The sequence below is a fragment of the Falco rusticolus genome, chromosome 7, assembly GCF_015220075.1.
Source record: "Falco rusticolus isolate bFalRus1 chromosome 7, bFalRus1.pri, whole genome shotgun sequence".
In the NCBI taxonomy this organism is placed as follows: Eukaryota; Metazoa; Chordata; class Aves; order Falconiformes; family Falconidae; genus Falco; species Falco rusticolus.
In genome coordinates, this window is record NC_051193.1 from 10,784,560 (window position 1) to 10,810,562 (window position 26,003).

The 26,003-nt window shown below is 53.0% G+C and overlaps 1 protein-coding gene and 1 long non-coding RNA gene across 5 annotated transcripts; one reads left to right on the forward strand and one right to left on the reverse strand.

The window, feature by feature from the left end:
* Positions 1-64: 64 nt before the first annotated feature.
* On the forward strand, positions 65-6,966 carry LOC119151757. The gene is made up of 2 exons (XR_005105537.1): positions 65-804; positions 1,754-6,966. It is a non-coding gene; the product is annotated as an uncharacterized LOC119151757 (long non-coding RNA).
* On the reverse strand, positions 5,990-25,283 carry KLHL25 (kelch like family member 25). 4 transcript variants are annotated; one of them, XM_037396036.1, is made up of 3 exons: positions 25,163-25,283; positions 12,662-14,491; positions 5,990-7,574 (listed from the first exon to the last, which is right to left on the reverse strand). In XM_037396036.1, the coding sequence occupies exon 2, from the start codon at positions 14,472-14,474 to the stop codon at positions 12,705-12,707; it is 1,770 nt and encodes a 589-aa protein (XP_037251933.1). In that variant the 5' UTR covers positions 14,475-14,491; positions 25,163-25,283; the 3' UTR covers positions 5,990-7,574; positions 12,662-12,704. The 4 variants fall into 4 exon arrangements, with proteins under 4 accessions (XP_037251933.1, XP_037251934.1, XP_037251936.1 ...); XM_037396037.1 differs by having other exon boundaries at positions 12,662-14,487; positions 25,159-25,270; XM_037396039.1 differs by lacking the exon at positions 25,163-25,283 and adding an exon at positions 19,895-21,527.
* Positions 25,284-26,003: the final 720 nt, after the last annotated feature.

Sequence of the window (26,003 nt, forward strand, 5' to 3'; positions counted from 1 at the left end):
CTAGGAAATGCCAGCCCGCCCTCCTGCGCGCTGTTCGCCTGCAGTGCAGCGCACACACGTATTTTCCCCTCTCCTCACATCTGCGCTGCATGTGCTGTTCTAAAACCCTGAAGCATGTCAGTGAGCCCAAGCCTATGCCCTGTCACGCAGCACTCGCTCCGAGATGGGCAGCTCCCTGGGTGTGTGAGACAGGAGATGAAAGAGCGCCTTTATCTCCACGGCTGGTCAGTAGTCCTCATTTTGTTTGCACTCCCATTCGTCCCAGCTCGCCTATTTACCCAAGCAAATAAAAGCTTTTGCCGAACCGTCGGCTCCTGTGTGTGGTGTTTAAAGAGCACGTTTTTCTGTGGCCCCTCTTGGCTCTGCAAGCTGGATGCCGAACAAAAGCACTGCCTGGGTTACCCCAAGCCTTTGCATTGCTGCGGTGGAACAACGGCTGCTGCTGGCGCTGTGAGCTGCTACTGCTGGCAGCCCTGGTTCACCAGGCTGCTACGGTATCACCGGCGTTGGCCACGGGAGGAGGAAGAGCACGTTTACTGATGACAAATCACGCGTAGAAAATCGGATTCTTGTGGAATCAAACTCCTGGCAGGGAAAGGTGCAGAGCAAAGCAGGCAGCATGTGCTTCTCTGGTCCCACACAGCACCAACCGAAGCACCCCCGTTTCCGTAGGCCAGAGCGGGGCCTGGCATGCAATGCAAATTGCCTTTGCCAGAAGAGGAAACAACCCCACGGCTCCAGGCCACCTACACCAGCTTTCCACAACTTCATCTGCAGTCCGTGCTCTGAGCTGTCACGGCACAGGTAAGATGTTGAAATGAATGTTCTCCCCAGACCACATGGGTCAATTATTTTAGACGGTCCCTGAGTAGCAGCGATGTTTTTCTGAGCATCCCAAGTTTCTTACCCAACCCCAGCTTTTCCTTAGCTGCTAAGGTTCCAGCAAAAATCTCTGCAGGGCTGTGTGGTGGGTCATCTGGATGTGGTAGGATTTTCACTGGCACCTTTACCTAAAAGGGGTTCTAAAGGATCTTTACACTTGGACGAGACACCAAAAGGAGCATGGAGAGGCTCTCTGGAAATAACGGTTTAGTGACACCTTTAACAGTTGTGTTATCTGCGTTTCCCCTTTCCTGCCCGTGCTGGGTTCGGTCCCACCGCTGGCTGCAGGGTGAGAAATTGGAGGTCTGGGAGGACACAGGTGCGAGCTGGGCTGGGGCTTGCAGACAGGCTGCTCATTCATGCGGGTTTTATTAAGAAGGGAAGGCAAAACCCTAATTAGTTCAGTGAGTGAGATGCCCTGTGATCAGATACAAGGTGAATGGTAAAGGAATGACTTACCTTTGCTGTTGCAGGCACCTGGATTTTGTTCATTAGAGGGATGTTAAACACTGCAAACGTGTTGATTTGTTTGGGGTGGGAATATGTTTGGATTGAGGGGGAAATAATGTTTGATACTAGCAACTGATACGAGAGCCTGTACACGCGAGCACCCCTAGCCTTCGCAGGGATGAGCAGACCCCGTGTCTCGTGTCCCTCGTGTCCTCCCAAAAGCTATTTTTCACACCTCTTGAGATACCCCTTGAATGAGGCTTTCCTCCAGAGCCTCTCTCCTGCCCTCTGTTCCATCGTGGCTCAGGGGAGGATGCTCAGGTTCAGGACGAGCTCCCGCTGCCTGCACAGCCCTGTCCCGCTCTCCCTGTATCCTGGGGCTCCTTTGCGTGTCAATATTTTTATTTTTTTTTTCCGACAGGGCTATAAACAGCAACCTTCGCTTTTGGGTGGATGACATCCCAGCACCTCAGCCAGGCGTTGCCAGTAGGATGGAGCCAAGGTTTATTTCCCCAGAGGGGCAGGGCTGAGCCCCAGGAGAGTCCCTGGCAGGGTTCGTTCAGGCCCCTTTGCTCTCTCCTTTCTTTACGGTCCATCCCTTGCACAGATGTAGGTTAGCTGGCAACTCCCGATACCCCCTGACCTCTCGCCGCAGCCTGGCGTCTTTCCCTCCGGCACTTGGCGTCTCCAGACGCTCTTTCTTTCCCCTATCCTTCCACCAAAGAGCTGCTTCTCACTGGCTGCATCTTTCCAGTGAGCCTAAATAGACAGGAGCCTAATTAGAGCCAAGCAGGAGCAGTGAGTCATTAGCAGAGCCCTGTGGGAAGGCCCGGAGCAGCCGTGAGCCCAGCAGGGCGGCAGCGTGGGCAGGGGAGGGGGGCGGCGGGTGCTTGGCTGGGCGCAGAGGAGCGGCTGTGGGAGGGAAGCAGCTCCTGTTGGGGTGTGCGTGTGTAATTCCTCCAGACGGTGACCCAGGAATGGAGCAGGGGGTTACCCACCTCCCTGCACCTGCTGGGGAGCCGAGCGGCCGGGCACCCGGCACTGCTGGGCTCGCATCAGGGCAGGGGGCGTCCGTCCCTCCTACCCAGCTGGGCAGTTAGAAAACAAAAGAGCGTTTCCTGGCGGACTTTGAGTTTTTTTCTCCTTCTTTTGTTTCTTCTCATCCCTTTTAATACACGGCTCTCCCCCAGGACGGAGCAAAGCCAGCGTCCTGGGGACTGGCTGCCTGCTGGTGGCTGTAGGGACAAGGAACCCTGCTGGGGGGGACAAAGCGAGTGAGGGGAGCAGCAAAGGGCAGAATTTCAATGTTTTCTCTGGATGGAGCTGCAGGGCTGGGGTTAGGTGTGATGCCGGGACTGAGAGACGGGACTTTCTATCGGTCAGTAAATCATGTCCTGGCTGAGATTGCCAGCAGCCTTTCAAGAAGCACAAGTTGTGCCGTGTGGCATGGCCCTGGACCGTTCCTCCAGCCTCAGCTGGGAGGGGAGGGCTTCCCAAGAGAGCCAGAACTGAAAAAAACACACATTATTTGATTCCCGAGCTCCGTGGTCCCCGGGGGCTGTCAGAAGGAATGAAAGGACACGTCAGATAGCCAGGGTGAGTCTTCTTGGGCTCTTCCCCCATCTTCACATGGAGGGGGGCTGCACAGAGGGGTCCTTGTCCGCTGTGTCTCTGAGACGCGGCCATCAGTGGTGCAGCGTGTGCTGGGGAGCGGGAAGTGAGATGTCCAGGCGCTGACAGCGTGAAAGCCAGGCTTTCTTCCACCTAATTGGATTTGCTATTCAGCTGAGAAACGCTGAATGGCCTGGGTGGGCCCTGAGCTTGGGATTTCACTGAGGAAGTCAGAACGACCCGGTAAAGTAGGTCACGCTGCTGCAAACAGGGTTGATGGCTTTGCACAACAGCCAATGATGTTAAATAAGGAGGTGGTGAGACGGAAAGAAAAGGGAGATTGTAAGGAAGGAAGAATAAATGATCTCAGCCTCTGCTGTTCACCCCCACCAGGAGCCCCTGCTGCAGGCTCCCATCCTGGGGACACCAGCAGTGCTGCCCGTACCTGGAGGGTACTGAGCTCCGGCTCTGCACTGGGGGGAGAGGGATTGGGCCCAGTTAAAATTTCCAGTTGGTGGTGGGGAGCTGGGGGCAGTGGTTTCTTAACTTCATTTGTGAGCAGCGTTTCCTGAGGGGGCAGGTTGTGAGCCTGGACCCTCTGCAGAGACTAAAACGTGTTGCGTTTATCCCAAGGGAGAAGGTGCGTGGGGAATAGGAAAACAATGTGACATGAGACATATCACAAGGAGAATGTGCAATGCCAGGGCATTAATTAATGTGCAGAAGACGACAAGCCAAGGACACGAGGCTTCAGTGCTCTGTGTAGACACGGATGAATTTGAAAGCGTGTTGGTTGACTGGAAAAAACACTCCTCCACTCCAATTATGTGTCTAAAACGCCAGAGCCAGCCTCTGGATGGATGTGGGGCTTCCTTAGACGCTGGAGGTATTAAATCACCAGCGACTCTGCTTTTAATTGACTCTGGTGACAAAGAGAGAGTAAGCTCAGATGCTAATTCCCTGTAGGGCTTCACTGCACAATAGTACTATTTCAAGGGCAGCTGGGGTCAGGCTGGGAAAATGTGTATCTAAAAACCAATAAGGCACTATAAATTTAATTTAAATGAGTCATAGGAGTATCAGCCTTTTGCATCTGAGGAGGTTCAGCATGGTCGATCCCTGGGGATGGAGGTCCCGAGACCTGAGTCTGGGAGAGGTGCAGTCCCACTAGCTGCTTGCCCGATCCCATCTCCCTGCCCTCTCCTCCCAGATGCTTTTCAGAGGGCGAGAAGCTGTTACAGAGCTGGAGAACCAAAGCGGAGAGAGCCCGCGACCGAGCCTGAAACGAGCCGTGTCCTGGCCAAGCTCTCTGGTGTCACCGGGTCCCTGCAAAACAAGGCGGAGGTAGGTGTGGGACAAGCACCCCTTCGGTGGCCCGGGGCTGCCGGCAGCAGTTTGCTGCCATGCCTGGGTCTGAGCAAGGGCCGGATCCTTGCGAGAGCCTGCACCTCTGGGGGTCTCCGTGCCAGGCTCCTGGGCACCACATGGGGAAGATGTCCGATCTCCGACACCCCGCAGCGAGGGCTGGCTATAGCATGTGGGCATGTTTCCCGGGAGCCTGGGAACACACAGCCCCTGTAGTGCCACCAGACAAGACTCTTTCCCAAGTGCTCGCTCCCAGACAAAGCCGAGCGTGACCTGCTGAGTTGGCAAAAAAGCAAAACAAATCACGTTTACATTGCTTCCCCTGTACCTCCCGGTAAAACCCAGCCCCGCTTGGGCTGTAGCTTTATTCTGCCTGTTACATCCGTTTCCATCTCCTACTCCCCTTTTACTTTGTTGCTGCTAACCAAGAAACCTTTGTATTTTGCAATGCATTTAATTCCATAGCAACAGGTTGCTGCTGTCACAGCAGCTGCTGATTGCTTTTGAATTGTCTTTCAGGCAAGCTCCAGAATAAATACAAAAGAGCAGGTCTTTGCATGGCTCATATCAAAGCTAGCCAGTCGCAAAGCCTCCCGAGCTGGTATTTAAAGTCCCAGAGTCCCATATAAAACCTGAATCAACAAAACTGAAAGGGATTTCATTCACACCCTCCCTTTTTCCCTCTCCTGCTCATCAAACAGTAATTTCTAGCCTGAATTGGTTTCCCAAAGGGCTCTTTAATAAGCTTTTTTCTATGGAGCTTTACACTTGTATCTGCCCAACTCACATCAGCTAATGCTGCTGCCCACCCAGCTCCCACGGGCCAGGAGACATGTTCCCAGTCTCCTTAACAGCTCAGAAATTCAGGCTCCAAATCCCCTTGAGACGGTGCGTGATACCCACAGGTGGTTTTGCTTCCCAAGCCCAACAGGCCCTGCTAGTAAGGGGAAGCAAACGTGAACGTGCAAGGTCGTGTTTTGCTGCTCTGATGCGCTCATGTTCCCAGTCCCGAGCAAAGCTGGAGCTGCTGGTCTCGTAGCAGGGGAGAACCCAGAACCTTCCCAGAGCAGGGCTGGATCAGTCCCCTGCTCCTCCAGGATGGGGAGAGATGCACACAGAGGAGAAGCGTGAACAGGAGCCCCAGCTGGAAAGCCCATCTCGCCTGTCAATGGGCCCCTTTCTTGGGAGCTGCAGCAGCCAAGTGAAGGCAAATCAGAAAAACAGAAGTATAAATTCTTCTCATTTTCCTTAGAAATTACTGGCTTTCCCTGCAGGAGTACGGCTGTGTCTAGGTTGGGCCCCCTCAACCTATTTGGCAGGTGTTAGGAGAACTTGCAAGTCTGCAATGCTAAAATCATGGCACAGTCAAGCTGAGCGAGAACAGCCATGGAGGAGGAGACACATGATGTCCTCGGGACACAAGAAGCCCCGGACTTGATTCCCAGATCTACCACTACCCTTGGACGAGGCACTTGACAATGTGCCTCAGTTTCCCAAGCGCTGAAGCAATAATAATTACAGCTGGGCTGGTTGCTTAGCAGGTTGTTTGTGAACCGCCCCGCCGAGTGCCAACCCTGTTATTATTCCTCGGCCCTGTTATTAGACCTAAATCCAACTTGCTGAAGAATGAAGACTCCTGTGAAAAACACACAAACGGTTTCCCAGATCATCATTTTTATTAAAGTTCATAAGCAGCTGAAGGAAAGAAAAAAAAAAAAAAAAAAAAAAAAAAAAAAAGACTAGAAGATGTAAATAAACGTCATTCAGAGCATCGTGGACTGGCTGGGCACAAAGCGTGTTCTTCCCGGCAGCAATGGGCACTTGCTGCTCCAAAAAGACCTTTGTTGTTTGAAGCCGTGTCAAGGCTTTTCATCACATTGCATCATGCAGCTGGCCAGGCTACAGCTTAACCTAATCCAGGGGTGAAAGGCAAGCCCAGAGCATCTGGAGGACCAGATCTGCTGTGGAGGAAAGCGGGATGCTGGGGCAGTGCAGGACCAGTCTTGAGCAGTCGCCAGCCCTGGAAGAGGCTGGTCAGGAGCCGGACCCCTGTATCAACAGCCAAAAGCCACGTGCCTCCCTCCACAGCATGAATGAGGAGTGACTCGGGCTGACAGCTCTTGCGTGGATAAACCCAAACGCAGTTGGCAGCCGGCGTGCGTGGCTCAGCCGGGGCGGGCAGGCACCCTGCCGTCAGCAACGCTCACATCTCTCCAAGGCGAGGCCAGGGCGTGCGGTGCAGCGGGAAGGGGCAGGGGGTCCCTCCCCAGGGTGGGGGTCCCTCCCCAGCCCGCGCTGCCAGCCCTGAGGGGCTCCCCTAACCCGCCGGCTTTCCCTCCGAGGCCCCGCTCGAGGCAAGATGCCCACTTCCAAGGCGCGAGCTTTGCCCTGCTGCACCTCTGCTCGTTTACTAATTACGCCCTCACCCACGCGCTGCTCAGTGGCTGCGGGCGGCTCAGAAGAGCGGCTCGAAGCACGCAGCGGGGTTTATCTGGTGACTATCTCGGCAGCAGTGCCGGTGCCTTGGCACGCTAACAGAGCCGTCGCGCTCTTCCCAGCAGCTGCGTGCGGGGAGCTGCCCAGCCTCCGACCAAATCGCAACCGGCTGTAGTGAGGAAAGGGGGAAGAAAAAAAAAAAAGGGTAATAGAAAGGCCCGAAGTACAAAACAAAAGGCACCTGCCCTGTTTTGCTGCAGTACCCAGCGCTGCTGGCAGCTGCCCCAAGCTCCCACACTTTAATGTTTCAACAGCCTCCGCAGAGCGGCCAGAGGATGGGGAGAGCCAGGTGCTCTCAACCCGTTTTGCCTTTAAACAAAACTTCCAAATCACCCAAACAGCAGGCACTGCCAATGGTAAGTTCGCTGTGTCTAAAAAAAAATATTACTATCTCTGAACCCCCTCAAACGAGTAACAAAAAGCACCTAACGGCCCCCCCCCATGCTGTGCTTGCCGAGGGATGGAGCCTCCATCCCCCCAGTCCCGTGAGGCCACCGGTGCCCACGAGCCGTCCCCGTGCCCCTGCGCCCAGCCCGGCAGCCAGCGCTCCCGGCTCCTCGCCATCTCCACGTGGTGCCCAGCGGCAGGGCTGGGTGGCCCTGGTGCCCCCTGGCATGATGCCGGCAGCGGGGCTGGCCGTGCCTCCGACTCCTGGTGCCAGGAAGGGATGTGAAAGGCTCCTCGGAGTCCTGGGCGCGAGGACGGGAGGGAATTCGGTCACTGTGTCGGCTCCAGCAGTGAGACAGGGGACATGGATGTGACTCTGGCATCTGGGGAGGGAAAGAGAAATCTCATTAGCAAGCATGATGCTCGGCTCAGCCCGCGCAGGGGACCACCAGAAAAGGGATGGCAGCTATCGAGGTGACCCCCCACCCCGAATCCCAGAGAAGGGTGGAGGTGGAAAGCAGCTGGTTTACTTGGGGTTTGGGGTGTGCTTTGCTTTTGCAGGAGAGGGGAGAGAGCGGGCGTTCAGCTGGGGAGGGCTCAGAGCACTGGGGAGCCAGGCAGAGCTGGCCCAGAAACTTCCATGGACATGAGACAAGGGAATGAAAAGTTGAGCGAAATGAAGTTTTAGGTGGTTTGCTTTTCTTTTTTTTTTTTTTTTTTTTTTTTTTTCCTAGGGCAGGGAGGAGGGCCCAAGAACTGGAACAGACAAAACAAAAAGACCCTTTTTCTCTTTTTCCGCAGGTTCCTCCAAAACCACCCATATGACTGACGTTTCCAAGGGGTTGATTAATCCAGTCTGAGGCCAAGCTCAGACTGCACATGTTTCCATCTGCCCAGGGTTAGGAAAAGCCTGATTTTCATTGACTTTCCTCCCCAGGCCAGCCACTCCCTTCCAACGCTGCCTGATAAACTGGCTTCAGAGACAACCAGCCGCTTGGAAAGAGCAGCAACAGCAAAAAAACTGCAGTCCCTGTTTATCCAGCCTCGCTGTTACACGCATGCAAATGGATTTCCCTAGGAGCCACCAAGAGAAACCAGCTGTGACTTTGTTCTGGCAACACAAGCGAGCTTCTAACAGGTTGCAAGCAACCAACCCAGCAGCACGCAGGTGAGCTACAGCATTTAGGAGCCGGGAGATTATGCCGGGTTATTTGTAGGCTGCCGTTCGCAGGCACGCGGGGCTTCTGCATGGGAAGATGTCTGGCTGCAAGAGGGGCTCCGTGGTCAGAGTCAGGAGTGATGCACAGCAACAAAACCCTGCAGCTTCTTGCAAGGTAAGGGCTGGCCAAGCGCTGCTCCACGTGGAAGGGAAGCCAAACCAGGCAGCAGTAAAACTGTCTTTGCAAAAGGCTCGTTGTCTAATCTGTAATTAAGGAGTCAGGAAAAGTCACTGAACAGATCCAACATTTAGTGAGACCACGGTAGCAAAAGACAGTTCCGATCCCGGCATGCTGCCTAAATCCTTGCCAAAGCTTTGGAGCCAAAGTTCAGCTTTTAGGTGCGAGAGCAGCCTCGGAAACCTGCAGCTTGGCCGCCCAGCACCCACCCAACAGCAGGCACCAGCTGTTGGAGCCACCCCACAGCCCTTGCAGGAGCCAAACCCACCAAAGGGCTCCAGTGGGAGCCACAAAATGGGCTCTGAGCATTGAAGTGAGCCCCCGGAGTGAGTGCCTGAGCCGTGCCCGGCCACCAGCCTCCGCTCCCTCCAACCCAGGCCACAAGGAGGATCCTGCAGGAGCTGAAAGGCACCGGGAGGGGAACCCCCAGCTCTGGCTGCTGAGGGGTTTGGCTCATCCCCATTCGGTGTGAGATGGGAGCTCTGACATCTCCACCACAGGGGAGCACCTGAGGCTCAGGAGGCAGCACAGAGGGACGCAGGGACCCCCCTCCCCGTTTCATTTTCCCAGGCTGGACCATACAATCTACAGCTCCCTCACCCGCAGTGACCGTCTCAACCCCCAGCTGAAGGCTCCTCTCTCTGGCCCGAGCCCATCTGTGGCTCTGCCCCACCAAAATGAAAGCGTCACACAGGATGGATAGTTTGGAGAAGCCACTTTTAATTTGGAAACAGGCAGCTTGGAGAACCTGTTCCTGGTACGGCCTAAAGTCACCTCCTAGGAGATGTAGAGTCATCCCCATCCGCTGTCACTGCCCAGGACTGCAAGAGACCACCCAGCATCATCCCCTGGGCTCCTGGCCAGGCTTTGCTTGTGTTTATAAACACGAGGACCTTCATTAGCAGAGTGCTCAGTATTTTATTTCCCCTTTGTATCAATTCAACTCCTGGACAGGAGGGAGGAGACTGGGCTTTCATGCTTCATATTGCTAATCACGCTTGATCCCTGGAATTAACTGCAGGTAATAAGCACTAAATTAATGTCACACGGCATCCTTGGCAGGGGTGCTGGGACCTCTGCCGAAAGGTGCCCCGGCTCCAGCTGGGAAGGGTGAAGGCCATGCCCTCGAGGAGACATTTCCAGCCGATCGGTTTTATGCTTGAAATGAAAAGCCTGCTTGGTGTTCCATGATCAACATTTTTCAAGGACGTATTACTTGGGTTTCAGGGCCAGTAAGAATGCAGCCTCACCAGCCTGTAGGTGAGGAGGTTGCCTTTTTTTTCACGAGTACGAAGCACCACTTCCTACTGTGCGAGTGCCCAGGCCCTTCCCCACCAGCCCAGCTTGCTCTGCTCTGAGGGCACCTGGGATGGTTCCTCCTGAGCCTTTTCCAGCTGAGGGTAGTTCCTATAGGATTCGCACTCCCAAAGCACACCAGCACCCGGGCACAGGCTGGCCAACCCGTCTTCTGGGAGCCCCTACTTGAAGAAGTCCCACAGAGACTAAAATAGGTGTTGCAGCAGAGACCTTACATGGTGGGAGCTACAAGCCAAGAAGACCCCTCAGCCAGACGATCGACAGCGTAGTTGCAGGACCCTATAGCCAGTTACCCCAGTTCCTGGGCCCAGTTTTGGCACAGAGGCAGCCAGGACAACCAAGGCAAGCACGTGGGACACGGCTGGTGCAGCATGGACAATGCAGCACATCACAGACATTCAGGTGTGGCCTTCACCCACCCATCTTGGTGCTTTATTTAAGCAGCTGTCACAGTGGTTAGGGCCGTAACAATAACTTAAGTTAAAAAAAAAAAAAATCTCAAGAAAAAAAACATGAAGAGACATTCTGTATGGCAAGAACTCATGCATATTTTAAATCCTACTTCCAACCAAAGAGTGGAAGCGAAGCCAAAATCACGCAGTGACTTTTCACCAGTTTCATTTGCAGGTTGGCATATTACAGTTCCTAGGGTTTTTGTGTTTATGCCAGCCTCCAGATTACAGGGGGACAAAAACCACCTTCACAACCCCCACACGGCTGTTTATTAGATCGGAGCAACGCACATACAGTACGGAGGAAAAAAGGTAGGAGAGGAAAATAACATCTCTGTGACTTTGGAGACTGCTTTTTATTCAGTGGCTAAAGAACCAACTTGCACCTGAAAACGTTCCCTATTCCTATCCCCAGCAGTACGGCTGGTGTGGACCTTTAATATTCAGATGCATCTGCCACCAGAGAAAATTAATTTTCAGCTCTAGGATAGCTCTTAATGGGAGGCCCCATTGACCGGAGCTGAAAATGATGGAGTCCTCACACTCCTTGCTGCAACATTTAATAGCGGAGTGGCAGTTAATTAGATTACTGAGCCACTTCGACAGATGCTAGGCAACGCCTGAGGAGGAGAATTTGGAAAGGCCGTTATCTTCCAGTGCTGGGAAAGCTCTCAGAGATCCCATTTTAACCCCTTCCACTCTTGCCCTGCCCTCACTGTGGTCCAACCCATGTTAAAACCAGGTGTTAACACAAATCAAAGGCCATTAATCAAAAAATAATGGGTGCTTCTTTTCCCCCTGAGAAAAGCAGGTGGTCATGTTGGGCAAACGCCTGGCAGAGGTGCCAGGAGCTCCTCCTTGGTTCCCAGTTGGCATCAAAAGAGATGCTCACTGGGAGATGCCAGTAATTTCACCCGCTGGGCGATTCCCAGGCGCACCAACCACACCGAGTGGGAAGCAGGGAAGCGAGAGGGTGTTAGAGGGTTTGGGCAGCATTCCTTCCTCCCCCTGTCAAGTGAAGTGGATTTTGATGAGCCTATGGAAGAATTTCCCTCCCCACAGTGCCCACTTTCCAAATAAAACCGTAAGCAAAGCTTGTCAATCCCGCCCCCATACGCGAGAGTTTCCCAGGTCCTTCAGCCAGCTGGGATGCACTCCCCAGCCACCAAAGCAGGGTTGTGTGTGTTGCTGGCACTGTGAAACCTGCAGACTGAGCTAGCAGAGGTATTACAGGCTTCCTGGGAAGATGATGCTATCCAAGCGTTGCCCATGTCAGTACCTGCTTTCACAATGCAAGGTGAGAAGAGCTTTTGGCCTTTCCGGCCAGCTGCATCGCAGCACAGACTGGTGAAGACGCACAAAGCTCTGTGGAGTGAAACTGCTAACCCAAACGGCAACCAGACATCCCCCGCTGGGGAGGAGAGAGGAGGAATCAATAGCCCCGACCCTGTGGCTTTGCAACAGCACCTTCTCCGAGCAAGCAAGAACCGGAGCACCAGAATGAGACAGGACATCGTCAGTTCCCACCGACTTTCTTACTCTCACACACCCCCAAACACCGATAAACACATTCTTCTTCTGGTTACAAAACCCCTTCCCTCCCACTCAGGTCTCACACAGAAGTCTCAGAAGTTCTGATTTAACAAGCAACAGTTTGGATGTTAAATAAACACCAGGACCATCAAATACATCATGGCTTCTAAGCTTTTGCCTCTGCTACCCACTGAAATATAAATACAGCGCATAAAAAGAGATCCAGCGTTTGCCAGCATCCCAAGGGTCACTTGCCTACATATGCTTCAGCTTCAAATAAATCACCCAGATACACAACAAAGATATCGAACTACTGAGACTTTTTCCAAAGCACTTGTTACCTTCGTATCTCCCAGGACCTGCATGCAAGCGCTTTTGGAAAACTTAACCCCTCAACCGCATGGGGAGAGGATGCATTCCACGGTGACAGCGGTGAGAGCAGGCGTGGACACATCTGCCCTCCCCTACCCACCCACAGAAGGATGACGCTGGCACATCCAGCTAGCTTGGAGCACAGGGAGAGGAGCTGTGGCCTGCTTGCAACCATCCACCTCTTAAGATACCGGGAGGATCATCTGGAAACAAGAGAAACCCGGAGCTAGCGCGACTTACAACAGAGGCGATTATTCTTTTCTGGCGCCGCATCCCGCCTTTAAACGTACCCTTCTCGTAAAACGTGAGCAACCTGGAACCCGTGGCTTTGGCATGGCATGTTGCAGATGCAATTGAGGCAAGACAGCAAGTTTCAATTTAAGAGGAGAAGACCCTTACCTTATTGACCTCCTGGATACAAGCCCCCGCGCCCTGACCCTCATCATGATGGCAAGTGCTTCCAAGTGCTGACAAAAGCTGTGGGGATGAGCGAGTAAGGCACCGTTGTGATACAGTTCCACGTGTCTGATGTAGGGTCGTAGCAGTCCAGCGTTTTGCATCTCTGAGTGCCAAAGTAACCTCCCACCACGTAGAGTTTATTCCCCGAGGCCAAAGCGTGGCATGACATGCGCTTGGCTGTCATGTCCCCGATGCGCGTCCACTGGTCTGTTTCGCAGTCAAAGCGGTAGGCGGATGCTGCCGTGAACTCGGTGTCTCCTCCCATGATGAAAATCTGGCTGCCCAGGACAGCAGCTGCCGTGTAGCGCCAGGGCTGTGGGCACTCAGCTTTGATCATCCACCGATTCTCAGCTGGATCATAGCACTGGACTTTGGACGCCAAGTCTCGGTGAATGCTGGTCCCACCAAAGACAAACAGCTTGAGCCTGGCGCTCACCACCGCAGCGTTGCTCACTCCGTCTCTCAAAGGAGCCACCATCGTCCATTTGTTGGACAGGGGATCGTACTTCTCTACTTGCTTCAAGGAAACCGAAGGAGATGCAGGAAAGATTCCAGCTACTGCAGTGTGCCCGCCAACCACGTACAGGCAGTTTTCCAGTTCAGCCGAGCCATGCCCAAACCGCGCTATTAACATCGGGGCTGCTTTTGACCATTCCTCATGAACGGTGTCGTACACCCACACGTCTTTCGAGACCCCGTTCTCTGAGCCCCTGCCTCCAGTGATATACACTTTGCAGCCGATGGCACAGGCACTAAACTCCTTCCGGGGACTCGGCAGGTCTGCTTTGGGGATAATCTCCTTGGCTTTGTGATCCACTTGGTAGATCTTATCACACATGAAGGTCTGTCCTCCCAGGATCAGCAAGGTGTGCCCAGCTTTGCGAGGCCTGGCACAGGGACTGGTGACCACCCCATCATTCTGGAGGATCTTCTTCTTGCACTGAATAGCTTCATCCAAGACAAGCTTGTTCCTTTCGTCCACCATGATCAAGTCCTCACAAGCCAAGGCCTCCCTGAGGCATTCAGAAGGAAGCAAGGCCAGACGAACATTCCTCAGAAGTTCTGGGAGATAAGCTTTCCGCTCATCCAGATCGTATTTCACCCACTGGATGACAGCCTTAAAGACCTTTTCTTCATCCTCGATTTCCAGCTCATCGCTGGAAATGAGGTCCAGCAGAGTGTCCTTGGAAAGGTTGTTGAAGTCCTCACTCTTGTGAACAGTCTCAAAGTTGACCAGGCACATCCTCCAGGAGAGTTCATAGAGCCGCCGGCACTGATGGGCATCCGAGAGCAGCATCATGCCCAGGCAGTTGGAAGGGTAGAGGTTCTTCTCCAGGAACTCGGCCGCCGCGTCTCGGACATCGTGGAACTGCAGCATGTCTCCAGCCTCCAGGAGGGACTCGGCATTCTCCTCATTGATGATGATCCGAGAGGAATAAGCAAAGTCCAGCAGTAGCTCCAGCACCTCTGGGTGGAGGCTGTCATGGAAGTTCACCTCATCATCCAGGCTCTCCCGGAGGCCATTGCTAAACATGGCTTCGAAGTATCTGCTGGAGGCAGCCAGCACTGCCCGATGACACGGGAACGACCTGTTTCCTGCCCAAAGGGTGACATCGGTGAACATGCAGTGCTTCCGCAGGGTGTTCAGATGGGACAAGACGCAGTCCGGGTGGGAAGCTTTGTGAAAAAGCAAGATGTTCATGGAGCCGGTGCTAGTCCGGGATTTACGGTTCTCGTGGACGCTGACTGACATGATGACAGAGCTCCTGCCTGCAAAGAAACAAAGAGAAGAAACGTTATTCTCTTGTCATTACTGACGTAAGGCACGGAGAATATATGCATTTGCTATGCAACACTGGTAGACTGTCAATGGACCTCAGACATGGAGCACCAGCTGACCCTCCTGCTCTGCGGGTGCTCCTGCACCCTGGCTTGCAGAGCCCGTGCCTCCTGCACCCCCACACCCTCCAAAAATTTAGCTGAGGCTGAGCAGGGTGGGAAGGCAGAGCCGGGTGAAGGGGGAAATTCTGCACTTTGGTTTCAGCAACAGAGCAACAAAGTGAAGCAATCAAAACCCAAACTTGATGGTAAATTGTCTCAACAGCCCCTGGAGGGTATTGGCAAACCGCAGAAGAGTTGCTTTTCCTTAGAAAACAGCATTAAGAGAGCACTCTATCCAGGAGAAAGGGCATCGGTCTGCTCTTGGCTCAGCAGAAGTCAAGTTTGGCTTCTGATTTTAATGAAGATTACTGCAGGTTTAGGAAAGGCAATCGCTACAGGTTTTATTTATAGAATATTTAGGTACACGCACAAGCCAAAAGTTTTGAACAAATTTTACCAAACCCTTTCATTGTAGTTTTTGTTGGTAAAACTCACCAGACACTTCATGTGACTCAAACATTTCGCAGGACAGATTGACATCAGAGAATAAGACAACAGAGACAGCTAAATCATGCTTTTTAACAGACGGGCAGAAGCAAACACAAGGCTTTTATTAGCTACTATTTCATTTAAGTGCTACCTGATACCTAACCTTGCCTGTAGAAGAAAAAACCCTTTGGACCAATCAAATTAATACTACTTAGATGATAAAATCCAAGTAATTTACTCCAAAATATTTTAGCCAGCTCTATTTTGTTCCCCATTTAACTAAAGCAGACACAGTCCTCTTACAGCAGAAAGTCAGTACTGAACTTAGTAGCACAACTGTCTTAAGGTTTGAAAAATCAGTCCAAAAGAAAAAAAAAAACAAAAAACCCACCAAAAAACAGGGTCAGCCTGCTGTGCCTCTGCTCCAGGCCCCCGTGACAGCGGACACAGCAAAGCCATCACAGGCACGACACTAGATGTGTTTCTCAGTAAAAGAGACTCTTCCTGGCTAAAAGTAGAGTTTGCAGGTGGCCAGCTCACTAAATGGGCTAAAAATGGGGCATGTCAGAACTTGGGGTGGTGGGTGGTGTCTGAATTGTCCCAGGAGCGTTTCATCTCTCAGGGCAGGCAGGACCCTGTTGGGATGCCCAGGAGCATCAGGGGCTGCCACCTTCAGCTCAGCTTCCCTGCCAACACAGGGCAGCCACCGGGAACAGCTACAGCCTGGGGAAAGTGGGCCTAATTCCCAGGAAAAAGGGGTTGCTTGAGAAACTGTGTCCAGCTCTGCTACATCTCCTCTCTCACCCCACACTATTTTTCTATCCCTTTTCTACCCTGCCTTCCCCAAAACACTGCACTTTTGCTTTGCAGGCTGCAAACACCGGGGCTAAAATTCCACGGCATGCCCCTCCACCCACCTAACTGTTTAGAAATCAGTAATTAGCCGCACAGATCTAGCTGGGGAAGGGTTTTTAGTTGGGTTCTTCTTGTTGTTGTTTTTCAGTTGGTTTTTTAACTTGCATTTTGCAGCCCGAGGTTTCCCAAGGGTCTTTTCTCCCCTGCAAGCACAAGGTCTACAGATCAGCCCTGTCCCCCCGGCCAGCCGGAGCTGGCTGCACTCAGGGTCCCGGGGGGAAGCCACGGAATGCCAAGAACGGACACGGTGCTCCCAGACTGCTGGCAGGTCACAGCCTTGACCTGGCCGAGACCTGGAGCCGCACAAGCCTCCCACGCTCCACGGGTGGATGACCTCAAGCGGAGGTGGATGGCCAGATAAGCTGCCTGACTCACGCTCTGCCCGTGCATTTCCTACCCCCTGCTTCTCCAGCACCTCCAAGAGTCCAAATCCGACAAATAGTTGTGGGCACATCCCTCCTTCTGCACCCGCTGCCGTGAATTATTGAGGTTGGTCTTCCTGAGGCCTCACTCCCTCCTCAGGGCTGTGTCACAGTCCGAGGAAAAGGCCTCTCTGTGCAGAAACGATAGCTTGCCCGAGCAGCCACAACTTCTGCTTGGTCTCTGAACCAGGCAGGAGCACTGACACGGATATTCGGGTTGGATATGTGCATGCTCATCGCCAAAATCCCTGCAGCCCGCGGCTGAGGCCGCCGAGCTCATTCCCCTTGTGATGAGGCTGCGCGGAATCCAGGCTCCAAAACAGGAAGGAAAACGCCATTACAGAGCAGCACTTTGAAGTGCATCTGAGGGAAATGGTTTCTAACATCTGCATCCAGTGCAGGGACAAGACTAATTTAAGAGGTGGTATGGATTTCTGTGTCAAAGCTCTGTAACGCAGAAGCAAGGAATACAAATGAAACATTTATGAGTCTGCTAAAAGCTATTGATTTAGGTTCCTGTTCCTACAACCTCAGAAACCACCTGCCATTGCTATTGCTTTCTTTGCCTGCAGATCCGGTCAGCTGTCCAGTGTTAACCTTTGATCTGCTTATGCACAAAGTGTTAAGGCAATTTATATAGGACAGCTATCGAAACAAACAAAAAGATTGCAGGAAGGCAGCATCATTTTTTCTGACACTAAGATTAGCGAAGCCACTGCTCAGCGTGGAAGGAGCAGGTCATTTAGAAATTAAAAATATCTATATAAAAGCTGCAGCAGAGCCACTTTGTATATATATACAGACACATATATGTACACACACATACATATATATAAAAAAACCTCAGGCTTCTAACATCAAACATCTTGCCCAGGGCACTGGGTAACCCAATAATATTTCTATCCAACGGGTATTGAACAGCATCCAGGGAATAAATGGGCAGGTTCCAGTCCAGTCCCCAGTAGCACTGCTCTTCATATCGCCTTGTCCCACTACAGGCACCAACTGATCCCCCGGTACAGCTGCAAGCCTGAGCGCTAAATGGGCCACAGCCACAGCCCCTTTACTTGGCTCCTCCTGGGGCCAGGTTATGACACTAATGTCACCGGTCACAGATCAGCAGGGCTAGACAGACTATTAAACTGAAACTAAAGCAGCCTCTGAACTCCCGTGTCGGCCATCTCACCAGCAAGTTTCGCCTGCGGTTTTCAGCAACTTCCAAACACCTTGTTTTGAGGGCTTCTTGCATGCCTGCTATAGGTGGGCACAAGCAGAGAAGTGGCAGGTATTAATTCTTCCCCTCACAAACACGCCCCGCTGCATCTCTCAGTCTACCAGAGAACTTGGCACCATCCCACCCATATCAGATAAACAGAAACTGCAGGCAGCAGCTATTTCATCTGATGGGTTTCTTCCAAAAAGTAACAGCCTTATAAACCTCAGAAGCCTGTAACTCAAAGGACCTTCTACATTTTTCATGATGTGCACATGTGTGCTCCAATTTAAGCAATATTTAACTGCAGCGATGAACAGGCTGGACCCGTGACATGTGCTTTTATAGGAACTTCTCTGAAGCAGATGCATGCAGAGCAGAATTTGGCCCCCACCACATCCCTCGTTTGCCTTACCCAGCTACTGAGCTAAAGAGAAAAAACAGAACTGCTCAGAGTGAGGAATATTTTGCACAAAGAAAGCTGTCAGTGGCCCCTGCCAAGCTCCCACCTGCTCTATGAGAACTCAGGGGGTTATCGGAGCTCCCAGCGACATCCTCTATCATGCAGAAAGTTATCACCAGAACAGACGTGTCAACGTGAACAGCAGAAGGCATGACCTGAACAAACTGGATCTTGGATTTCTCCATGCTGAATTTATTTTTTTTCCTTCGAAAGGCAGTTATTGAAAAAATAAATGTCTACTGCATAGCCTTTTAGAAGGATCTTACTGCATGAGGCAGACGATAACCCTTCTTCCATATGGATGAGGGCAGAGGGGCACCAGCTTTTTGACAGATACCCAACGCCGTGTGCTGGCTCCGGTATTCCCCTGGCTGTCTGCAGCCGTTGTACAGCAGGTATAGGAAAGGCAGGGTTTTTTTCCAGCAGAGCACGATAAGGGCGCTTTGGAAATCCTTCCCCTCACCCACGCAGGGCAGACAGCAACCCCGAAGGAGGGTAGGAGTTGGCTCAGGGAGAAAAGACCCCTTGAATCTCAGCTCATGACCAAAACAGCCCAGCGGTCTCTCTGGACAGGACAAAGCTGGCAAACAGAACAAGGGGAAAAAAACAAGACCACAGGGCTGGCCGAACTCCGCACCCGAACAACAGCCCCAGTGCTCCCGCCCGAGCGCCTCTTGCCCCCTACAAACCATGCCCCAGCAAAACACTGTCCCTGCCAGGCCGGTGTGTCACCATGCTGGAGCCCTGCTGGTACAGGTCACGTAGGAGAAACACTCCATCACCTCTTGAAAAATCCAAGCGGCACTTAGAAATCAGCTACTTGGAAGCTGTATCAGGCCCTGGTCCCCAGTCACAAGAGCTACAAACGAGAGGAGGGCTCGGAAGGACGATTGATACATGGCCTATATTTAGCTAGGCGAGGGGTTCCCCCCTCCACCTTAAACCAGCGGGCTGTCCACACATCTCCAGTCGCATTTGCTATCTGCAGGGAGTTGCCAGCTGCAACGCCGCTGCTTTTCAAGAGGACAGTATCCGACAGCAAATACGACGTTCCCCAGTGGGACTTCAGGGGATCAAGAATCACTTCTGCTTAGAGGGCAAAACTACAGGATTTATAAGCGTTCTCCCAAGACCGTGAAGGTTGGCTAAACACCGACAAAGAGCCCAAATCCCATGAACCAGAGCTGGCACTTTCTGTTCGCCCATCAGACTTCCAGAGAAGCAGCGAGCACGACACGTTCCGTTTTGCCCCACTCAACCATGAACTATGTAAAGCTGTAAATAAGTAAATAAATAAGCAGTAAGGTTCCCCGCTGGCTTAGCTCAGAAGACCTGGAAGAAGCTGCTCGCGCCACGGCAGAGATGCATTGCCAAGCAGTCAGCCATACAGGCCCTCCACGTATGGACTGCACTACAACCTATAGCTGGCTCCTTCCAAACCAGAGCAGACCCGCCTCGAGCAGCCAGCGATGGCTGCTTTTGCAGGGAGGCAGGCGTAAAGGTTCGTTTTTATTTTCTCTCTAATTTCACAATACCAACCCTCTGGGGTGAAATGCTGTCTTGAATTCAGCCAAAGTTCACCTTCCCCCTAGAAGCGGCAGGATAAATTCTCTACCCATTAGTAGCATGACTGCTCCTCATCCCAAATGTCTGTACCTTTCCAACGCCTTTCACGGACTCCACCACCTGGTGCTTAGGCCAGCAGCATCATCCCAGGGCAAAGTTACTGGTATAGAACAGATTTCCCCCTTTTTACTGTACAGAGTAGCAAACTAGAAATCTAAAGTCACCTATTGCGTTGCCTTCACGAAGGTGAGCTCCTTGCAAAGCCACTTAGAGGAGAAAAAGCAGTGTGGCAACACACTGGTCAAACACAGAACCCAGATACAGCTGCACTTCAGATGCAATTTTCCGGCATTGGAGACCGTCAAAAGATTGAAGAAGGGGGATCTATTACATGCAGGCATTCACGTGCTCACAGACACTGCTCGAGCTTCAAAAGCAGAAAAAAACCAACAGAAAACAGGAAAAGATGACGGGGGAGGGAGACGGAAAAGCAAGAAATGGGAAGGAACACATTTTTTTCAGATGATGTTCGTGTCCTTGCATAACACAGCAGACTATCAGGTACACAACTTGGAACTGCTTGAAATGCTCGACACTAATAATGCCCTTCTGTAAAGAGTGCTTGAGATGAAAGGAATTAAAATAGCACCTGGCATTTGGTGCAGCACTGCACTTGCCGAGCGTGGAGCCTGGGCTGCTGCCAGGTGGGCAGCAAAGGACCTTCCCCACACCATCTCCCAGGCATGCTGCCTGCTCTGTCCATGCTCCTGCGTGCCTGGATGCAGACTTTGCTCCCTAACAAATCAGGTCATTGCCAGCAATTCCGGTGAATTCAGTGGTTTTCCCATGTCAGCCAAATCTGTTCTTGTTTTCTTCAGGATGACTAACGCAGCAAAGATGCAACTGTGATTTTGCATGCTGGAATTCCAGCAACGCAACTGCAGTGAATCAGAGGGTATCTCTGTTGCAGAGCTGGATTTGGCCTTCCTGACAAACTCTTGTTTCATCACATTTTCACACAGGCAAGCAAAGGAAAGACCACTGACTCCATCCCCCCAGCACAGAATTTCTGATCCTGCCCCAGCCTTTGAGAATGGAAGGCATCGTTATCATTTCTTCTCGATTCTCACTTTCTAGCCTAGCCTGTATATCCTAGACAGAAAACAGAGAGACCATGTGAAAGGCTCCTTCTGTTTGCTCAGACAGAAACTGGGAGGTTTTCCAAGCCCAATTCTGTAGGCTCCAGGAGATCATTGTCTAGAGAAGGTCCGGGCACATATCTGAACATCAACATGCTCAGTAAAGCAAAGCTGCACTCAGAAACTTGGTCTGTCCATCACTGCTTCGTACCCCATTCTCACCAGTACCCACCATTCCTCCCTTTAAACCCGTGCTCCACTCTGAGCCCAAAGCCACCACAAGAATCTACTGAATGCCACTTACTACAGAGAACAAAAGCAGTATTGCCAAGCTGTACCAATTAGTGAGGTTCTTGTTCTATCTTGCAAAAGCACTGGTAAAAGGGGCAGTAGTGCCTCAAATCTGTAAGACATGAACTAATCTGAGCCAAAGGCGACCATGTTCCAACCAAAATAAAAATACCCGTAGGAAATCCGCTTTGCATGCAATACATGCAGTTTTATTTGCAAATCAGATGTTGGACTTGCTACTTAGCAACTGAGATCTTCCATAAAGCTTCTTGAGCTACCTGTGAGGCAATCAAATAAAGTTCACATTCACCACTAAGCACACTGGCTTTGCAGTTCCTGGGAATACCACACCCTCCTACAACCACCATCCAAATGGGGATAAATAATGCTTTTAGCCACAGTCCAGGCTCCAGACAATAGCTTTTCATTGCTACGCCTTAACCCCAGTGGATCTTTTCAGAGCCCATGATTCGTTTCAGAGGCTGCTGTGGGGTTTTCTCCTCCCCCCCAGCCCTCTGGCTCCACTACTGAATAAATCCCATTCTGCCAGATCAATCACAGTCGCTTTGCAAAATGAATGGGGGGCTGCAGAGGAAGCATGCAGTCCGGTCGCCCAAATTATTCTCAAAAAGGCTCCAGAATGGAAACAATCTACTTCATCCCAGTATCGACCCCAGCCCCATCTGGGCAGGATAAAGTCCTTTTCAAGCAAGCCAACTTGCTAACGTGCTGCGAAGGCAAAAGGCCTTTGGTACTTCAAATATAGAGGAGCGGAACCACATGCCACTTCCCAGGGAGAGTTTAGAAGATGAGATGTGGTATACATCAAATTAATGCCAGAATAACCACCGCAAGCTGCTGACTCCAGAAAGCACATTCAGATCCTCCCACTCTCTGTGGGCTGTGCCCGGCTCCCTGCGCTGAGGCTGCCAGAGCTGGTGGCTCCAACGGTCAGGCTAACCAGAAGCCCTGCAACAGACGCTGGTACCAAACGGGTCTGTCTGCCCGCTGTCACGGCAGGATTTCAGTTTTGTGCCTGGGGTTTTGCTTCGTCTTCCCCATGCCCCTACCAGGCAGAAGATCTCGGTGCAACTGCCAGGTTCGATCTGCAGGGGCTCGTTTGCAATTCTGGCCAGCCTTCAGAGCCTTGGAGGTGGGGGGCCCTCATGCCTCCTAAACGGATTAGCCCCGCACGTGGCTGGGCATGGAAGACAGCCATTCCCAACTAGACTGCAAAGCACTGACAGGTATTGAAGGGTCTGGGGCTGCAAGACAGAGCACTGCTCATTGCCCTCTGGCTCCGGACAGAAAGAACAAATGTGACACCCATCTCTGCTTTTTTCATTTCAGTACTAACAGCATCAAACCACACGCTCAGCCTGCAAGTTCTGGACCAGCATGGGAGCGCTGCTGCAGCCGAGGCTATCCTGGGCATCTGTGGACACATTGCAAAACAAACCAGAGTGATTGCCAGTGTGCTACAGTAATAAATTTGCCTTGCCACAATCTGACAGGCTGTCATAGAAAACTGGAAGTCTTTGCAAAGTCTAATGGTCAGCAAGCAGACGGTGGTTGTGGGACATGCAGCGTTCCCAGGCTTGAGAGATGCGGGGAAGACAGAGCAGCCTGTACTGGCTGGAGTGATACTAATAGTCTCTGTGGGGATATAAAGTTGATAAGAAAAGACAGACCGATGCGAGGGTGGTTAAACGTCAGGCCAGGGGGCTTGGGGCAGTTTGTTACAGCTAAATGCTTCCTGGCCAGCATTCTTGCAGCCACTGTTTTAAGCAATGCCAGCGACGTCCTCTGCAATTCAATTACAGTCTATAAAAGAGGGGAGGAAATCTACTCCTCAGCTCGAGTGCTGACACTGCTTCTTCAAACCTGCCCCTTCCACAATCCCCGAGCGTCAGCCGACACCGCGGACACCCCGGGCCAGCTCTGCCCGTCCTGCTCCACCTACTCATGCCCAAGGCCAAGGCACTGCTCAACACCCTCTCTTTTGTAATGCTGCCACTTCCCTCCTCATCTCGCAACACGCTGCCCGTCTTCTTCCACCTCCACAGATGGCCGCATCCTGCCCTTCCTGTTTCACTCACCTACCTCCTATACGTTGCCTAAAACCTCCTCTGGCTGCTGAGCAGGATCTGGACTCCCGCAGGCTTTGGGGAGCGGCAGGTTACCACTGCAGGGACAAAAATGCTATCATAATTCACACGTACGTATGGACACATGGATGTGCACATACTCCGTGCTCCCACCGTGTCCAGCACTCACTCCAGCACTGGAGGGAGCATGTGATGTATCAGACACATGCTCATTTTAACACGTCTGGAGTATGTGTCATGCAGCATCTTGTCATCTGTTCCCAGGCTGTCTGCCTTCATGAATTTCATTTGCCTAGCTCCTTCAGTCGAAGGATTTTCAACTGGCCTGACCTGCTCCCCAAAAGCACACCTGAGGCACCGTCCCCACTGCCTGAGCTACCTGAACCTGCCCCCAACACAGCACGGGAGGCTACCGTGGGGCACGCCACGCAGGACTTCAGATAACAATATAATCTCAAATACTTGAGAAAATGAACAAAAAAGGGATAGGAAATTTAAGTACCTCAGTCCTGAAGCTGCTTACGGTCTCCTGTGCCCCCAGGTGCAACTGATTTGTTTCTGCAGCCGATTTCACTGTTTGTTTCACTCTCATTCATAATTTTCACTCTTGCGCCCACCTCACACCTTCCCGCTGCAGAGCAAACTTCCACCTATGCCTCCTCCCCACGTATTTTACTCAGTATGGCCTTATCACAGAGATAAACCAGAGCAGATGGTTAGGGTTAAAAGACACAAAAGAGGCAAAATGTGTTTTCAGATAAGATTTGATCTTAAGCAGCAAACAGAACAAGGAAATCAGAGAGGCCCCAGAAAGGGTCCCCTCTCACCAAGGAGTCAGACCCCTTGAGAGATGGACAGAGAAAAGAAAGCTGGGGAGATCAGGCCTGTTTTACACCTACTCAGAGGACCCAGAGCAGCAATGGATAACACAGCTGAGCTACCAGGAGCAGCTGGCCGCCACCAGAACCCCGCAGGGTGTGTTACACACATCTCGGGTTGCTCCTTAGGTAAGTTCAATAAAAACAAGTGTCACAAGACACAGGAAGGAGGGCGAAGACAAGGGAAGTTGTCAAAGTATAAAGGTTATAGAGCTGCTTGTTCTTCCAGCAGCTCTGGGTCTGTCCTGGAGAGCAACAGGTACGCTCGGATAGAGACTACAACAGTGGTGGCCCATGGCACCCTGACCAAGGAGCGACTGCAGCGGGTCGCAAGAGAAGACAGGCAGAGGTCGCCAGAAAAGAGAATAGAAACCGGTTATGAAGCCAGGGCTCGCCGTACGAAACGCACGAACCATTCAGGTGTCTGCTGCGGGAAGGCTGAGGACGGGAGATTTTGCAAGCAGAGATTTGGCTGGCCCAAGCCCCCCAGCCCAACTACAGCTGCAAGTGGATGGACGAAATAAATTAAGAAAAACCCCAAACCTACCGAATGGGCTTTTAACTTTGTTAAACGTGGAGGGGCCTGTAAGGACAGCAGGGGTGCGGAACTATTTTTTCATCCCTGCCAGCTCAGCTCAGCCATCCACCCACCCCTGCCCACCCCTGCCGGCCCGGCTCCGGGCGCTGGTGTCACTGTGCCGGCTGGGGCGGGCTTGCGAGGGACAGAGGGAGAAGGGAAAACGAAAAGGGAAAAGCAACCGCTTCACTTCCATATTCTCCAAGAGGAGTATTTAGCAGATCAATTTTTTTTTTTTTTTTTTTTTTTTGCTTTAGAAGAGCAAAGCCCCCACCTCCCTGCCCAGCTCGCTGCCAGCCTTGCATACCAGCTGAGCCCGCCGCTTGGAGCCCGGGCATGCGGGTGCCTCCTGCCGGGGTGCCCCGCCGCCGGCCGGCAGCCCCCTGCCCTCCCCTGGCCCCCAAGCCCCGCAGAGGCCAACCCGGCCTGGCCAAGCGGGGCCGGAGCCGGCTCGGGAACGGCGCCTTCCCCCCCGCCCCAGCCCGGGAGAGTCACTCACCCGCTCGCTGCGCGCCGACAGCGCCGGGAGCCGAAGCCCCGGCCGCGCAGGGCGGAGGGAGGCGGAGGGAGGCGGCGGGCGGCCGCGGGGCGGTGCGGGGCGGTCCCGGCCCACGCGTGGGGCGATGCGCGGCGGCGGCCCGGCCCCGCGCTCCGCCTGGGCACAATGTAACCGGCGGCGGGATCCTGCCTCGCGTGGGGCTCCGGGGGCGGGGCCGGCCGCGGCCGCGGCCACTCAGGGCGCGCCCAGAACGTGACGCGCCCCGCCGGCTCGGCCCCCTGCGGAGCGGCGCATGGGAGGGGGCGGGCGCAGGCGGAGAGTAGCGGCCAATAGCAGGACAGGAAGGCGGCTTGGGGGCGGGACGAGGGTGGCCCGGAACTCCCCAGGTCCTAAAGCCCGCCTTCCGTTGTGTCGGCCTGCGGAGCAGCTCCGCCGGGGTGTTGCAGCCCCCACGCCGGCGGGCTGGGGATTTCCCGGCGGGTTTGCGGGGTGCCTTTGTGAGGCCACCCGTGGCATCCCCGCGGCAGAAACCCTTCCCCTCCGACCCTGGCCCTTGCACCGGTCAGAGCTCAACTGCTCGCGGTGCTCCCGAGGCAGGACTCGGTGCTCTGAGCCCCCCACGTCCAGCAGGAGCGCGGTGTGTTGTCCCTGCTGTCACCCACCCACCCTCAGCCCCAGCCTGCAGCAGGACGGCCCGAGCCAGCCAAGCGCTGCTCGGATTCAGGCTGATTCCTGAAATCTCTGGCTTCATCTCAGCAAAACTTCAGCACGTGGAGGACGTGAAGGTCGACAGAGTCCCGCAGGGTCCCCACACCTGCAAGGATTTGCAGGGAGCTTGGGA